General features: G+C 38.1%; 1 protein-coding gene across 2 annotated transcripts; it reads left to right on the plus strand.

Annotated features, from left to right (window-relative positions):
- The first annotated feature begins 9,788 nt into the window (after positions 1 to 9,788).
- On the plus strand, positions 9,789 to 18,568 carry LOC136238835 (uncharacterized). Of its 2 annotated transcripts, none has more exons than XM_066029457.1 (7): positions 9,789 to 9,898; positions 13,196 to 13,302; positions 14,284 to 14,619; positions 16,173 to 16,520; positions 16,572 to 16,725; positions 17,924 to 18,018; positions 18,075 to 18,566. In XM_066029457.1, the coding sequence occupies exons 2-7, from the start codon at positions 13,252 to 13,254 to the stop codon at positions 18,384 to 18,386; spliced, it is 1,296 nt and encodes a 431-aa protein (XP_065885529.1). In that variant the 5' UTR covers positions 9,789 to 9,898; positions 13,196 to 13,251; the 3' UTR covers positions 18,387 to 18,566. The 2 variants fall into 2 exon arrangements, with proteins under 2 accessions (XP_065885529.1, XP_065885528.1); XM_066029456.1 differs by lacking the exon at positions 9,789 to 9,898 and adding an exon at positions 12,341 to 12,849 and having other exon boundaries at positions 18,075 to 18,568.
- The last annotated feature ends 467 nt before the right edge of the window (positions 18,569 to 19,035 follow it).

Raw genomic sequence — 19,035 nt, forward strand, 5'->3', positions numbered from 1 at the left:
ACTCATGGTGAACAGAATGATACTAAATGAAGCTCGGTACACAAAAAACCCGCTCGTCATTTTGACAATACAGGAATACAATTGGTTTCAATACATTTCCTATGGGGCATTTTCACTATTCTTATAGATTCGATCATATCTCGTGACATGTTTGGATTTTTCAGGATTCGCTGCTAGATTCTGGTAGCCTATTCTTGAGAGTTTCTAACAAGCCATAGTGAGCACTTCCAGCGTAAAGTATATCTCGTCAAAACGATGCTAAAGTCGGAGGTAAAATATGCGGGCAATTCGGAGCGAGATTAAAGCTGTGTTTTGGCACGAAGTTCGTCGAGTTAGGTTTGACAAGCAACGCACAGCCAATCTTTAACTATAAATAACTTCCCACACTTAATCCAGTGCTTTAAAACTATTTTATTAATGAAACACTGTATGTGTGCTAAAGTTCTAGTACACCAATACATCTGTCATGAACTGGCACTATGGAAGAATAGCCAATCTTTGACGCTCAGTGCAGTAGAGATGTCCCAAAACCTACAAAATGAAAAATCAGCAACAGTAAAGCCTTTAATAAATGAAATATAGCAAGTTGAATCAATTACAGCTGCTTAATTGCTTTGATCTTGATTGGACAAATCACCTAATTAGTCATGGCAGCTGGCCTGAAAGTTCCGTTTTTGAGCAAAACTTCTTCATATGGATGAAGTCGATAGAACATGATTGCAACTGGTACTGCAGTAATTTGCTAAGGAGACAACAGTTATCCTGGCGATATATAGCGAATTGTAGCGTTCATCAACACAAAATTATATCAGTTTGGTATCACGTGTTCTTCTGAGCATGCATGCACAGAGTAAATAATGGCTTACCATGCGGTAGCTTAAGAAGGATGCGGGCGGTGGATGAGAAACTAATAATCACCAAATAGGGGCTTAATATGCTAGCTAGCATTATGCTGGCATAGCACTCCAACCTATCATATTTGATGCAGGCCTATATGCATCTGTTGACATTTTACAACATTGTCTGCAGCTTAGGCTTGCGCTTATTATGCTCAAAATTTTACCTATTATTCCTTCCAGAACTTCCCAAAATTTTCACCTATTATTCTTTTTTTATTCTCATGTTTAGCCTATTATTCCAAACTTATTCTCATTTAATTTCTGCATGTAGCTAGTCACGATCTGACTGCTCTATTAGAGTATTTGAACGTTCTATAGAGTATATCGATCTTTTAAAGGCTTTCATCAAGTCAAGACTCACGGTAGTGAGTCGCGAGGCCAAGAAAAGCACAAAGCGCGCGCCCACAATAATAAACACGCGACCACTACTGTGAGTCATTTACATGAGATCGATTACGCAATCTTTTAAAATCCGCGTGGCGAAATCTCAGCCTTACTAAAAGATTCCACTTCGAAACCAGTGGGAATGTAACCTTTGTATAATGAGTAACTACCACACGAAAAGCCAGGCGAATTGTTGGAGTAGTTTGTTCTATCGCCCACCCATTTACAATGCATTTATGAAATTATTTATTCAAATGTGCATCGTTCCGCTTTTCTTCCTTTTCTTCGTCATCGCATCTCATTGGGGCGATTTTCTTTCAACCATGAAGTCGTATTGTAAAAAGGCTGCGGCTATCGGGCTTTTTACACAATGTATCTGTACATTTAATTTCGCTAAAAGTTGTTTGTTAGTTTATGAGATCGCTTTTGTGCTCTTTGAAGATTCAAACTTGCCGCCATGACGTCGAGGTGTGAGGCGCCCGCCTCAATGCGTGGAAGCATAGATACAGTATACCAACAGTTGGTATGCAGTATACAGTTGGTATACTGTATCTATGGTGGAAGTGGGCAAGGTTATTAGCCATAGCGAGCTGGCTGATTTGATAGGCACTGTGCTGTCAACTCTTGGTTTAATTGTGAGTCCAGTCACTGATTTGTTTTAAATTCGCCACGGTATGCAGGGGCAGATCCAGGAGCTGGCAAGGGGAGGGGCACAAACAGGCTAAGTTGTAGACTAGGTGGTTGGGGAGAGCATATTCTCTTGTTGCTGTATTTTTTAAGCAGCAATGATCACTCTTTAGTAGGTTGATTTTTGTCATTACGTCCTTTGCAAATGGTTGTGAAGTCTAAAAAGCTGTTTAAAAGGCTATGTAAGTCTTAAAACACCAGCCATACGATAATTATTTTAGAGGCGCTTATTACGTACGAAGGTGCTGGGTGACAGTTTGACAGCTGTTTTAACTATAGTTTCAGGTGACTTTGCAATAAATGGTGATAATATACAGTTTTATATAAATTGATTTTGGTCTGACAACTGTGACGAGGTGTATAGTATTTCTATCAAAAGAAGTAGCTATGGCTCTTCCACTGAGGGAGGGGGGGGCATTTGCCCCAATGCCCCATCCTGGATCCGCCATTGGTATGTCTCCACTGACTCGTTATAGCGTTACTCCCCCATGCAGGGCCGTACCGGCATATAGAGTAAAGTATCAATTATCGGACAATATGATGTTCGGACAGCTGCCATTCACTTCCTGGGAATCCAGCAGCTTTGGTTATTGTACCAAAAGGTAGGCTACAATAAGCAATAATTATCCTCCAATAATCAGCTTTGCATGATTAAAAGTTTAAGAGTTACAGCCAATAGTATGCTTAGTCCGATAAAATCTATGCTCGGATAAAACTATCAGTTGTCGGACTTTGATTTTTACTACCAGTAAACAATGTCCAATTTATTTCAAATTTGTATGCAATATACCTGTACTCATTAGCTATGAATGACCAAAAAATGGTTTCGTTATCTTTAGCATAGAGGGAGTACGAACCCCCCAATTTTTAGCGGTATTGTCGGACGCCCTCCGCTTTAATTTAGCCATGCCCACCAACAGAGTTCATGCTTTTTGCAACAAATGCACCAGTGCTAAACCACAGAAGAAGGTAAATAAATATCTTTCAAGAGTAGAGGTGTGTTTTAAAGTTGATATTCAGGATATTTCTATTGGAACGCAGTATTTTTGGCTCCTAAATTAAGGAGATGCACGCTAGGTGGAAAAATGAAATTACGAGGCACAACTTTCTGACCAACCACATTTGTTAGTCTTGGTGCCTCAGTCGCGAATACCACCTAGAAATGAAAAGATATTCCATTTTCTACCTTCTATGGATGCACAAAGCAACATTTTCGTCCTTTTTGTTTCACCCATATAAGATAGAGAAAGAAAAGCCTTTCAATTTTCGTGACAGTATTTGTGATAGGACACCAAGACTAGCATATGTAGGTGGTCAGAAGGTGGTTTTGCATAACTTCATTTTTCCACCTTGCGCGCATCTCCTTCATTTAGGAGTCAAAAATACTGCGTTCCAATGGAAATATCCTGAATATCAACTTTAAAGCACACCTCTACTCTTGAGAGATATTTATTTACCTTCTTCTGTGGTTTAGCACTGGTGCATTTGTTACAAAAGCATACAAACTCTGTTGGTGGGCATGGCTAAATTAAAGCGGAGGGCGTCCGACAATACCGCTAAAAATTGGGGGGCTCGTACTCCCTCTATGCTAAAGATAACGAAACCATTTTTTGGCCATTAATAGCTAATGAGTACAGGTATATTGCACACAAATTTGAAATAAATTGGACATTGTTTACTGGTAGTAAAAATCAAAGTCCGACAACTGATAGTTTTATCCGAGCATAGATTTTATCGGACTAAGCATACTATTGGCTGTAACTCTTAAGCTTTTAATCACACACAGCTGATTGTTGGAGGATAATTATTGCTTATTGTAGCCTACCGTTTGGTACAATAACCTAAGCTGCAGAATTTCCAGGAAGTGGGTGGCAGCTGTCCGAACATCATATTGTCCGATAATTGATACTTTACTCTAGCTGTTTCATACCCGCTGTAGTGTTGGTAGTTGAAGTAATTTTACTGCTACATTACCCGTGCACGTCTCTAATTCCGTCCCAGCCATTCGTGCCGGCGAAACTTCAGTGTTCACTAAAAGCCAGCATCAGCGCATCACCTTTCAGTCTAGACCCTCATGCAACCACCCACAATTATAGAAACTCTTTAATGATAGTATGAATATACTGTAATTAGCGATTTCCAACCTACCAATTTTTCACACATATTTTTGCTACTTAAATTATACACCTTCAATAAACGTTTCACAAGCTGCCGTTCCAGTAAATGGTAGCCAATGCTTCGTACTTTGTATTGCACTTTACTGGATTAAAATCCATGTGGTATTTATTGAAATACAGCAAATCAAAGTTTGAGAAATAAAAATCGCCATAGGAAGCCCATACAAATAATTGCGTACGTAATTCTAATTGGAAGAATGTGGCACCATAGATATTATCTATGGTGGCACCTGTGATAGCCGAAGTTTCCGAGTGTTTCCGCGTGAATCTGCTGCTGATGAGGATGAAGAAAGTGGTTCTGGGCAAACCGTATATGCTGATTTCGATTTTGCCATGTGTTTTTTGATTGGAGGACGATTGATGTTGGATTACGATGGAAATGTGGCCCTTTTAAAGGTAAATCGCCATCTAACACTGCTCAGAATTCAGCATTACAATCACCCTGGGCTTCAAGGCATCCCCCTGCATCGATGCAAGTATAGTTTGAAGGTGAGCAGTTTGTTGTCTTGCACGGAATTGCAAAATAAGGCCAAGGTTGAGCATAATCTTTTCAAAAGTGGAGACTGGCATGTTATACTGACCTTACATGGCTTCACACGTACCTGTTGTTATATTCTGGTGTATTTACTGCTGTTTTGATCCATTTTATAGCAGCTTCAGTGATTATAATTTTGATCAGAAACTATTTATAATTTCTCTTTGTAGTATAGTGATGTCATTGTGTTATATAATAATTATCATCCTTAGTGCTTACAATGTGACAAATAAAGTTGAACAGTGTCCAAACAAATGTATTTTAAAAATAATGTTGCTGTGTTATCTGATTGTCATGTTTCCAAAGTACGTGTTAATTGTGACTTGTGATGCCAGTACTTGCCATTTATAAAATATTACTGATTTTTCTAGTTAGTTATCCTTGAAAATGCATTAAGTACCTGTGTATACTTAGTATTACACAATACACACAGTTTTATCTGTGAATCACTTGCTTTATTCATGTAATATTCTGAGTGGTCAGTCTACAAAGAAGTGGTCACTTTTGAGAGGTTTTACTTAGTTCATATGCTGTTCCTCATAAAATAGATATGTGGTGAAAATTTCATGTCGTTATTAGTTTCCTATCTAGATTTATGACACTTTGAATATTGTGTTTGGTGCCATGCAATATACATATAAAGCATTGAAAATGCTGTACACAAAAATCATCACACTGCCAACTTCTTTTCCTTATATCTTTTGATAGGAACCACTGATTGAGGTGGGGTTTGCACTAAAATGACCCTGACAAAATTCACAATATTTGTCATACCAATGAATGTATGGAATGTTAATTATTTTATTTAGTTGGAAATCTCTACTGTAATAGTAAAAGTTTACATAATGATGATCCCATAAAATAAAAGACTGACTACAATAGCACAAGAAGCCAGATACACTAGTGTTTGGCTATGAAGTCCACCAGGAGTTCATAATTATAGCAGTGGGGTCTTGGTACCACATATTAATTTTTCTTCACCATTTGCGTGATTTGTCCGTTGACCATAAATTCACCCGCCAACAGTCACACCATCAGTATCCACCCTGCACATACAGAAAGGGATACAGTATATGGTATGGCACAGCTAACTAAAAACATGCAATCATATAGTCAGACTAAAATGTCAAATATGTATAGTGTGTGTGTGTAGCATATGTGTGTACATATTGTTATTCAAGCTAAGTATGTGTCTGGGCCAATTCTTCAAATCCAGGACCCTACCATTGTCCCACGACTAATATGCACTACACACATACACCAACATTCCAATTATACTCACCACATGTTGTAGTTGGACTATGTTGTAGTTGGACTTCAACCAGTGTACTTTACAAAAGTCTTTATGGTCAGGAGGTCCTACAGAGGTTTCTTGGGTTGATCAGATTGAGGCAGGTCTTGTATGGGAGGAGACAGCAGATAAAACAGTGTGAGTAACACCTATACAACATGAACATCACATCATTTTATATACATTAGACAATGGCATGCAGCGTTTCGTTTGATGTGTGGAGGTCTCTTATTTGCAAAGAAACCTGGTATCAAGTGTCTCACTGGTAAGACACCCGACAGTTGTTTACAACCACAATGTGGCCCACAGTAATGCAATTAGCCTTTTGTGGACAATTAGTATTTCGCACATCAGTAAACACCAAGCGATTGCGAGCAGATTATTACAAAGAAATTACACTCAGGCACGCTGTTATCGTGGGTAGCTCAGTGAATTTATAGACCATCGTGGTACAAGCCATTAATTCAGTTTGTGGCCTTCGCCATATTAAAGCACGCTCTGTAGACCAATACAGCCATGTTGGCACTGGCTATTCCCATTTGCTGCCATTCACACGTATCTATAATGTCTCAAACATACTTTTTATCGACTTTACAAACCTTCAGTTATTCGCGCTTCATGGCTTATGCGACCTCACATCTTTTGCTCGCTGAAATACCCTAGGTGTTTACAATGGGAACTCTCTATACTATCTCACTGCTTCTACGCCATTGTCTAAAACACTTAGATACTCACAATAGGCGTCTTTGAGGATTTAAAAACCATCGGTGACGTCAATAATTACCGAGGCGCACACCTCAGGTTTTTAAATCCTCAAAGACACCTATTGCGAGTATTTAACTATTACTTAAAGTGGACATCCCACATAGCCATTGTTATTCAGCATACTGAAGCTGGTAGCAGTTGATGACCAATATTACTTGACTTGTGTTGTGGTTCTCACCTATGCTACATTGTTGACATAACAATTTTCATTGCTAGGAGACATATAAACTAGGGGGGACTAACAGTTATAGCATAATGGTAAACAAGTTACAACAAAGGAAATTTTATAACCAGCAGTGATCTAGTTGATAGATAAAGGTAGAAGACAATTTGTAGTTTCTCTAGTCCTTGTTTGAGAATAAGCACATTAGCTGCTATAAGCATACAATTCCGTTCTGTGGAATAGTGTGTGTTTGTGTGTGTGTGTGTGTGTGTGTGTGTGTGTGTGTGTGTGTGTGTGTGTGTGTGTGTGTGTGTGTGTGTGTGTGTGTGTGTGTGTGTGTGTGTGTGTGTGTGTGATACAAGATTACCCAAAGATTTGCCATTTAACTTACTCGGCATCACAAGCACATAGACAGTAAAGTTATTACTTCCACACTCATTCTCAGCAGTTATGGTATAGTATCCTGTTCCATCTGATTGTGACACATTTATTAGTGTTAGATTACTACATGCTGTATTGGATAGTGTGGGACACTCTCCTGTAGTTTTCATGTGATCCGGAAAAGGTTCTGGTTTGGTCCATTTAGGATACCCCTCCTTAAGTGGAGTGTCTGAATGAATTATACAAGAAAAGGTACGATTGGATCCAACTAGTATAGTTATGTATTGATGAAAGTTATCAGGTATAATTATGGGGGCATTGCACTTAACCTCCGTTAGAAAGGTCGCTGCCACACCCACTGAATAAATGAGTGGCCGTACTGACAACTGAAAATGCAAACACATCAGTGTACAAAACGTAGACTACGTCTTTAAAACTCACTAAACGCTATCATAATATTCTGAAACCGAGTCATATTAACTTAAAATCTCCCGTAAACTGTCCAGTTCGTTTTCCTCCCACGTGAGCTCCCACGTGATTTGGTACTCCCACTAGCTACCAGTATGCACTTTAAAATTTTTTTTCCCCGGGCTGGATGTACTGCCCTTGCCTACCACCCCCAGCACCAAGGAGCAAGTGTGCTGGACAACTGAAAGGGGACAACTAAAAGTCCCTAGGGCCAGCAATATGGCCCATTTCCGGGGAAGTATTGTTGGAAGGATGGATTGTGTTCCCCGGATGCACATTGTAGCAGAATGGAGCAATGAAAATGACAGTGTGCAGCGAATCCACGCCAGAGTGCCACTATAGGATGTTGACCTGTGGCGAGAAAGCATGTCGGCTATACGACGATAGAAAGTTAGTGCTTCTCCTCCCATTCCGCCGGTTGTGGAAAATACTAAAGAAGCCTGTTCCACCTCCCGGACACGTTTGCCATACTCTCGCTTCCTTTGTAATTCATGACGACGATATAAAGATGGTATGCTGGAGTTACGGTAGCTAACCGGTGCATTAGGGTGGAACACCCTTACGTCAAGAAAGGCACTTTGTCGCCGTCCCCAGAAACCACGTGCATGAATATCTGCCCTGGCATCATCCTGTCGGTTGGCAGACTTGGGAGTGATTACCTCACCACTGAGGGGCTGTACCCCATGCGCTTTAAATGGAATCCAAAACAGATAAAAGATTGGGATCTCTTACATTTTAGATATATGGCTGAAGTTGCCTGATATGTCTAGCTTGCATTTTGGATGCCCATATGCACTCTATCAGATGAATTTGTCAAGCAGGTTTGGTATGCCGATGCTGCCCGCTTGTAGTCCCGCGGTGCCAGACCGCGAGACTACACAGCTTGTGGACATTTAGCCGATGTTCGACGCTGGTGAAATCATCTTGTTTCTACTAGCCCCAACTATGGTTATGATTGTGATAATTGGAAGGCAGCAAAATGCTGATTTACATCCAATGAAAAAAAAGGAGATGTATATAAAAGTGGTTTGGGGATATTTACAGATAACTAGCTAGCTAGAGTGTGTGCATTTATTACAAAGTCTTTGTCATAGCATAAAGAGGGTAGATTGTTCCATTCTTTAATAGTTCTGTAAAAATAATTCATTTGGTATTTGGTGGTGTTGGCTGCTGGCATGGTTATTTTCCTAATCATCTAAAACTTGCTTGACTTGATTGTGAAGCCTTCCGAGTCACTATGATACTAACTGCAGTGTCAATTTTTCATAGTTCAGGTGTCTTAATCACTGCAGAAGGAAAGCGCCACTTAGGAGCTGCTTTGGGCACAGCTTCTTTTGTTTCATTTGTTAGTCAAAAAGTTTCTGTTTGCACTGTAAAAACTGCAAGGTAGAAATAACCCACAATGGTAAAAACTACCTAGATAATATATGGTTAATGCAACATTAAGTGAGTTAAATCTACTTTGTTGGATATATTTAACTATTTGAGTAATTTCAACCCATACTTAGTAGAAATAACTTTCAAACAGATTGGTTGTTTATCCTTCTTATAACTTAGGTACATTTGACTGTGTAAATAGGTTAAAACAAACTACAAAAATGTCAAAATAACCAAATTAAAAGTTATGTTCATATGATAGTCAGGTTAACTAAAAATCAAATGTTTCATGGTTATGTAAGTTTCAGATCTTCCATCAAAGAGTTTGTGCCCATGAAGTACAAAAGGACTTAAAAGATCTTGAAGACACACAATCGACATATTTGTGGTGTCACTGATGACATAAGAATGAAAATTATCGTCAAAGTAAATAGTCTGACAATGGTACACATGTAGCAGTAACAAATCACCCCCAACAACGTAGACATCAATTAAATGACCAAACAAGGGATCAGTTCCATCTGTCCCTATTATAACATAGCAATTGTTATTGCAATAGTTTATACTGTTTTTCTTAACCCACTTAGGATGGAAAACAGTGGCATCGTTGCTTATTGAAGGTATGGCTCACTGGATGATGCTTCCTAGTTGGTGTGGCTGTTGTCCAATTGTACTAGGGCTACTGCCCGGACCACACTCAAAGCAAGACTGAAGCATGTTATCAGAAGCCAACTGATAACACATCCATCGCTGATGTCGACTTGCTAATGTGTAAGCAATATTCTTAAAGTTCCCCAAATGAGAAGCCTTTTAAAACAAGCTAAGTTTAGCTTCATGCCGCATAGTCCAATACCTGGTCATTGGTCCGAGTGCAACAATTTGGTCAGGATAATGAACAAGAAAATGAAACTTGGGTGTAATCATTGAACTTGAATGTAATGACTTGAAAAGAGAATGATGCTCCGCAATCAGTAGTTTTAGGACAGCACAATATCCTTTGGGTACAACAGGAGAAAACACAATATCAAAAATTTTTAGCAGTAAAAGAAAACACTGCCAGTGTTCATCTCCTTCAGGAACACAATCTCCCATTATCAAAGGGATAATTTGACAAAGAAGTAATGTTTGGGCAGCCGATAAATGAAATTTTTTATCATTAGACCCCAGCAATTCTCTAGTTATTATTCCTGGCCTGTCCATCTCATTTTTGCCATAATCAAAATTCTCAATACGGTGATTATATTCAGCTACAGTAATATATTTCTCATTCACACAATGTTTAACCAGTAGCTTGACCTCAAGTTGAGCAACACCTTCTAGGATATCATGCATAGCATCATGTGGTAAACCACCATCAAACATGGAAAATTTTTTTGCACACATCAACTTACTATGACGATTGATTCCGTATGTTTTAGAGTAATGATCTTTTAGATCTCCTTCAGCTGCATCCAACTCATCACATTGTCTCTTGTGTATTTCAGCAGTTCGTTGACAAAAATCACTTGACAAAAACTTGTCCTTATATGATGTAGTTTTGACCATACAAGTACGACAAAATCTATGCGAAAAAGAAAAAGACTCCTTGAATCCTCCCAAAAGATTACTAGCTAGATTATCAGCCAGAAAACACATTAAACCTCCTTTAAAGTTGCGCTGATGGCCACTGATGTTAACATTAATACCATGCGTAGTTAACGTATTCAAATCTTTTATAAATGGTTCAAGAATAGTGTCAATACCATATTTCTGAATTACAGGATGTGTTGCACAAGCAACTAAATTAATGCTCCTTAATGTAGATCGAAATTTAGGTGGAATGTTACCGAGAGTGAATAAAATGATGCCTAATTTATGTTTCTTGGTATGTGTGCCTAGGGGGTTACAAACTTCAAGCTCATCAAAGTAGGCAATTACTTGAAGTGCAAGTGGATCATTTGAAAATAATGGGTGATTGCAAGCTAATTCTCCATCACAAAAATCTTCAAGTTTATCATCTGATCTCCTGTGAGGATTATCAATGAATTCCAACAGACTGGAATCTCCCAGTAGTCTTTCAAGCGTCTTAAAAATAGGAATATATTGAAAAGAGTCGCGTTGTTCTACTAGCGATCTCTTAGTTCCTGAAAACCTTGCAGCATAAAAAGGTTCACCAACTAAAATCTCCTCTGGTTCCTATAGTAAAATAACAGATTGGTGTACGTTCATTCACCGTCCTTAAAACTTTATGTTTATAAGTGAATTTACCAAAATACTTGCATTAATGCATTTACCATAGTAATCTTAGTTACTGCTTCAACAGAGTATTATGTACTAGTTCAAACTTACCACTAAGCCAAGATCTTCTACAAAACACTTCTCTTGTTTATATCTTGTTTCCAAGCCAACAAAAGGATCGGCTAAGTCTTTAAACACACTGTCAATTTGTGTATCATCTATTCCAAGTGAAGCAAGCTTAGCACGAATACCACTGTGAAGAATTTGTACTGTGTGGGAAAAAACAGTCTTTGACCCTTCCATAACATCATCGATCGCTGTCTGAGACAAACGATGGTTTTCTTTTAATTTCAACAAATAAAGGGCGCTGGCTTTCTTTTGACGAATCGCATCAATGCCTAGCAAATGCTCCAGATCTGGATTGAAATCTTCATTTCCTATATACAATGGTATTTAATTAATGATTCATTAGAATGTGATGCCTTTATTAAAGCAATTGGGATTAGTTACTGCATCACAAGTTGCATGAGTGCTGCTAAGTATTCACAAAAGTTGGTTTTGCCACAAGGGATCATTAAATCCACTAGCTACTGGAACAGTAAACTATATGATGTGATCATCTTTACGACCCGCTTTTATAACTCTATGACAGTATAAAGCAATAGTTGCAATGCATATGTACTCCACTATTAACTTTGACACAATTAATGTACTGTACAGCAAGCACAAATTATAATATATGTGCATTGTGTGTACACTATCGCAGGAACCATATTAGACCACCGTTACTGCATGGGAGACTGACATACAGTGTATAGCTACTATATACACAAACCTTGTTGGAAAGCGTCATCGTGAAAATTGAAAGAGGATATCTCAGGTTCATCGGAACAATTCAACTGTTGCGATGCTCTATGAACTCGAGACTGAATTATGCCGGAATATTTATGCTTTTTGTAGATATGTTGATAGAGAGCTGAATATGGCTTGGAAGTATTACTGCAACCACCGATTCCACACACAACTGAAAAGCGTGGATCACTGGAATGAACTAGTCGTAGGTGACTTAAAACTAGTCGTATATTAAGTGCCTGGAAAACACAAAGGGGGCACTTAAACCTTGCATATTGCCCGCTGGTACCGGCGCTAGAACTACTCGCCATCTGGAGTTTCTATCGGTAACACGACAATCATCACCACTGCTCTCAGGTAACTATAGGCTACCATGCACACGTGATAGCTAAAAAAATTGGCGGTGTAACTTGGCGCTCATATGGTGTTTGCCGCCTTTTTTGGTTTAGTGCTTTCAAGTTTGGTAGATTTGTTCAAGCTTGGTGGCCTCGTTGGTAGCTCAATAATGTCCGAGACGATATCGTCCACTGACGTTTACCAGCTTCAGAGCGAGATTCCGAACGAACTCAACGAAAGTATGTCAGTTGACGAACTTGTGTTTTACCTGAACGTAAACCAAGGCATTCCGGAGTCTTTTTGTGAAATTCTGAAAGGTACGTAACTAGCTAGCTACTAAAGGTTAACTCATTTGGCACACAGCGAGGAACGGCGTAGCTGCAGACTATGTCTGTCTAGTTGAAGTGACAACAGCAGTTCTAAGCTTAGTCAAAACTTACTAGCAGCCCTGTTGGATGCCCCGGCTGTACTCTCCAGGTCTCATTAACGGACTGGATTGCCTAAAAACATTGTACAGTGCCCGGTCTTGTCACATAGCTTTAAAAATTGTTCACACAACTTGCCATCTTTCACGGCAAGTGTCTTCCACTTTGTCAGTATACATGTAGCTTGTTGATGTGTACAGCATTATACAGCAATGTGATTTTTTTATTTTTTTTGTAGAGAATTACATTGATGGTAAAGAATTCTTACAGTTGAGTCAGCAGGACTTAAAGGAAATGATACCTGCCATAGGCATTGTAAAGAAGCTGTTGAGGCTTATTTCAAAGGTATTTTAGGTGTATGTAGTAGCCGTCTTATTTATAGGTATATTTTTAAATTTATTTATTAATGTTTTACAGTACAAGTATTCACTGAAAGCCATAAAATTAATTACAGTATCGGAAAAAAGAAACAAACTATATTCCAGTGTAAAGCCATACTTAAGTTACCTAATTATTGCATCTGTGACTGGTCTCATGGGCTAGGCTTGAAACAGACTCTCAACAATTAGACAATGGCATGCAGAGAATGCTTTGAGGTATGCAGGGTTTTTACTCTGGTAAGACACCTTGCCACAAACTTTGACACATAGATTACATAGTGGATTCCTAACAAGTTTAAGATTTCAGTCACATGGGCCATTGTCTAAACAGCTAAGACATGCATTGCTAGGATTCTCCCTCAGGAATGATGTAATAATCAGCCTCGGCTCGCATCAGTGATTATTCTTTGGGTTGTTTATCCACTGAAGAATCCTAGCACTGCATGTCTTACCTATACTAAACCAGGCATTATCTGGTTCTTCTAAAGCTGGAGAGACTATTAACTTACAATTTTTGTATAAATCAAAAAGATTGCATGTGCACTAATTTATTAGAATATTTGCAAAGCACATGTAATAGTGGGTGATACATGGCTATTCTCAGTGTTAAATTTTTAGCTATAACCAATATCGTCTTCACCAGGGGAGATTTCAAGATGTTCTAATAGAGCAGTCCAATACTCTTATAGGAAAATCATTGCACTACCATGTATTTCACAACCACTTAGCAAGATCTTGAGAATTAGCACTGACCCGTACTCTGTATTTGCAATAAACGGTACTCATGTATGATAATTTTATGATGTTTAGGCATCCCACGTAGCTACGTATATACATTGTGAGTTGAGGCTGTATTTGATTGCTTGAAGTTTAATTGTTGACATAATATTATGTATGTAGTGTTCATGAAAAGTTTGCAGTAATTGTAAATATGATTTTTATATAGGATGATATTCCTGCTTTGTCATCTGTTGATACGTACAGTCCAACTCCATGTAGTGATCAAGGTTCGACATGTTCAACACAGTCTGTTGCTTCGTGTACATCAGGAAGTCTGTCCGCAAGCAGTTTTGAAATACCTTCTCACTGGAGACCAGAGACAGATGCCTGTATTAAGAGAAAGGAGCTAACACGAGAAAGTCGGAATGATATTGTTAGAACCTTGGTTACTCTTACAATTTCTAAAGTGGGTTCGAAGCCATCCAGAAGCAACTGTGAGCAGGTTGCCAGACTCCTTATCCTTAAATATCCATATATGAAGGATGATATAGGTGATGGCTATGTAAGTTATGTTATGCAATTGTACACATATTAAAGAGTATAATTTGTACATTTAAATAGCAATAACTGTCTATTTTTAATTTTTCCTATCCTGAGTGCTGTGTTTTCCATACAGCACGAATTTGTGGTGCTTTAATTAATACTTGGATGGTTTTGCATGGGAGGAACAATGGGTATAAATACTCGTGCATATTGTATGCACTCATTCAGAGATAAAACAGTTTGTTTACCACATATCTATGGAATAACTGCCATATTAACAAAACAACACACATTTTGTCATTGTATGGCCAATGGAGTACAACTGCCGCCGTTGATCCTCCCATGCAAAGTACACAATATGGTAGTGATTTTTGTAACTTCACGTGTGCAATCTAAGTTGCTATAGTGCATTAAAATCTGGCATTTTCTAGCAATGCATAGCATTTGCCACATGGTTATATTCAGCTGAACACTGGTGGAATGATTACTAGATGATGATGTTTTGTCCTCCAAGTTTCCATCCACTATATTTGTACTTGTATTTCGTTTTTTGTAATTAGTTTGTGTACGTTTTTGTATGGAAGTTTGTGTACGTTTTTGTATGGAAGAACAGGTATACCGAATATTGGAGCTAAAATAATAAGCAAGAATACAAGTACTGTGGACTGTATACATGTACTGCAGATTTACGCTACAGTGGATTGGTTGCTTCTTGCAACATTGGAGAGTAAAATGCATAGAGCATGGTATGGCTTCTTACGTGGCAATTAGCCAACTGATACAGAAATTTTGAACCAATCCGATATATTCCGATATGTTGAATCTAAACACCGATACTGATCTGATATACCGATATAAATTTAGAAACCAAATGGAGATGTCAAATTAAACTATATTTATGCACTTATAACCACTGTAAGATCACTGGCAATGCTTCGTTGCCTATGGTGGTGTGGCCTCTATTATGTGGCCCAGACAACAAATATTTTAATGGATACTCCTGCTAAGATTACTCTCAATTTTAATGGCTGGTTGTTCTAGGTTGTATTCTCTGGTTCATTCCATGGTTGCTTTTAAAACTCACTAATTTGATTGTTGATTGTATGATTGGTAAACGTTATAACAATAAAACAGTAGCCATGTGTGTGCAATTAGATGGCTTCTCGTAGCATAGTGTTTTGCAATAAGCAAGAAAGTCACTGTTTCCCAGTCTTGTTAGCTGTATTACATCGCATAGTCAGTGCACACTGTCTTTAAGACAGCCCAGTTGTACTGTATATCGGTATATCGTATCGGTTTTGGCAGTAATATTGATCCCTACCGATATTGACAAAAGTCTCCGTACCAGCAACCGATATGATATCGGTGTATCAGTACACCCCTACTAGAAACACAATTTTAATAGTAAGAACTTTGTACTTCGGCCATGTACAGTTAAATCTTTAGCATATCTCATGCTTATTTTGACAATTTTCTGAAATTTGATGGCATCTTTTAAAATTATATTATATATACTTCTTGTATTTGTATGATGTATGAATTTGCTCTTATGTGAAAGTTTTATTGCTGCAGACTTCATGGGTGGACAAAATGATTGAAAGAATCCGAAATTTAATCAAACTGGACAGAAAGAGAGGAGCTTCCATTGATCAATCACCTGCTCCAAAAAGAAGTAATAACAAGGACAAACTTCAAAGAAGGTACCCACTAACTCAGAACTCATCTATTGTGGATTTGGAGACTTTTGAAGAACACAACAAGGCTATGGTGGAAGAAATGAAAAATCGTACTCCTCGTGACCGGGTATTGCTTCCATTAATGAAAACCACTTTTCAGAATCGATGGGTTTATGTACGGAAAGATGCCACCAGTGTTAAGTCTATCATTACTGAATATCCATGCCTCAAATTTCCAGCAATTGTAAGCATGTACAGTAATATTGTTAAATGTTTATGTTGTTATTGTATACAGTTGGAGCAAGAATTAGCTATGATAACAGGGAGAGCAAATGTAAAAGATTCTTTTCTGAGGGAATGGGCTCGATATGTTCCAGCTATCATTGCATTGGGCAAAAAAAGCTCTAAGAAGAACGTCAAAGAAGTGCTGAAGACTGCTCGTGAAGAAGGTACAGTGTGACTGCTATTATTGCATATCATAGAAGTCTGTATTTAAAGTAATATCTTATAACCATGTCTGTTGGTAGTGATCCACCAATAAGAGATTTAACCGATTATCTGATACTTGAATTACATACTGGCCGATACCGATTACCGATCCGATGTTTATATTTACTCAATTTCTACATGTTTTATGCAATATTGCAATATATTTCCTTAATTTCTGTCTTGATTTCTTAAATATAATGTTGTTAGGGTCAGCAAAATTAATCTGCCAAAACATCTACTAATAATTACCGATACTTCCAAAATTTGGCCGATAAATCGATTTCTGATGCTTTACCGATTAATCGGTGCATCACTATCTGTTGGTACAATTCAAAGTCTCATTTCTTGTTGAAGTCATGTTGTTTTACAGAGTTTTAATAGGTACTTGGTACATGAGGTTTAAAACACAATTTGCAAATAGTATACAGTGAATGTGTTTGAAGTCTAAATAAAATTACTCAGAAGGTGTCAAACTATTTTTATGGCCAGCTAGTAGGTCTCTTTGTGGATTGTAAGATCTCAGAGGAGGGTGGACAAGCGCACGTGAGTGCATACATTTGTATTAAAAGTATAACCAAGCCTTCAGCGAAGTTTAAATGGGTACCATTCGAAAGTGTGCTTCACGTTTAGTATATTTAGCCGGTCTGCCCCACTCTTCCCCACTATTCCCAACACGTAAATCGCCCTTGAATTTATAGAAGATCACGTGTGCAGTAAGTTTGTCGGTGGAATCGATGCGTTGCACTCTAGCGACATCTTATAAGCTTCTATTCGAGCCCAACAATCGTTGAAGAAGGTATTATGATATACAATATGCCTCCTATGCTCAGAATTAAAGAAAGGAAAGCGGACGCCGCTAGCGTGTCCTCATGGAGAATCAAGCAGGAAATAGGACATCTTTGTACTCATTTTCTTCCGTTTGTCACAAGAAGCACAAGATAAATTAGTGTGGCTGTTGCTAAACAGGTTTTATCACTTCATTTTAGTCTTGGTATTAGAAATATTCAATTAACGGTAATAATTTTCAATAGCGCTTATATCGTGTCCACCCTCCTCTGGTAAGATCTCTTTGTCTTCCAATGGTCAAAGCACACTATGCATGCCATGTTCTAAAGCACATGACCATTGTCATTAATGTATTTTTATTTCTACTTTCAGATGGTGATGATATTTTAGCTCTGAGCATACTAGTGGAGTTGTTAGCTCCGAAAAATGCCAAAGAGACGATCAAATTTGTTTACACGGAGTATCAAGTATGGTTCTATGAATAATGAAACTGCAACTATGATATTTATTGTTTCTTGTGTAGATATCCACAAGAGTAGAGGATGCAGCAAAGTCACAGACATCATATGCAGCACCACGAATAGGAGGGTACCTTGGTGTAGGTCCAGATGACCAATTTTTTGTTTTTGTGGAAAACATGACTCTCTGTCAGTGTTCAACATTGCCAGATGCCATCTTTCTTACGTTTTCAGCATACTATTCATTTTACCTTGAGTACTCAACCCAAACCAAAAGCTTTATGTGGTTTCTTCAGGATTATATCTTCTCCTATCCTGATAGTACTGACCGCAGTGCATATTTGGCAGTCACGTCAGATATTAAACGTAACCTGTGAACATAAATATATCTATTGACAAACAAGACTGTACCCATATATAACATCTTTACAGGCTGTACTAGTTATGTTACGTATATGCCATGTTGTAAAAGTCTATATATTTGTTCATGATTACTGTTACTAAGAGATAATATTATGTTGTCACTATGTAAACAATTACAAGACTGTTGTTTAACCCTTGATGACGATTTGTGACTGTATACTATGTGTGATAAATACTAAAGGATTTATAATATGCTACCAATTCACAGAAAGCAAACAGTGGTGAGGCAGGTTATCATCTAGGTACAAACAACAACAACACAACCAATTGTAACAGTCATTATTACCAACCATATGGTATAAGTAACTTTCTGGATGGTTATCATAGCTAATTATAAGGAAGGTAAATAGTTCATTCTGTAAGTAGTAACTAACCACTGGTATTGTGGTTAACACCACTAACTGCAGGCTTTTTAACCTAATACTGAAGTGGTTACTTTAATTCCTGCTATAGTTAAAGCAACACCTGGTGGTTATTATTACCTACCTTGATGGAGGTACTTTCAACCCACACAAAGTTGTTATAACATTTTGGATCTTGGTTGATGTTACCAACCTTAGGTTAAAGTTACCTCTTCACACAGATGGTTCCTATAACCTTTAA

This window comes from Dysidea avara, chromosome 11, assembly GCF_963678975.1.
Source record: "Dysidea avara chromosome 11, odDysAvar1.4, whole genome shotgun sequence".
NCBI lineage: Eukaryota > Metazoa > Porifera > Demospongiae > Dictyoceratida > Dysideidae > Dysidea > Dysidea avara.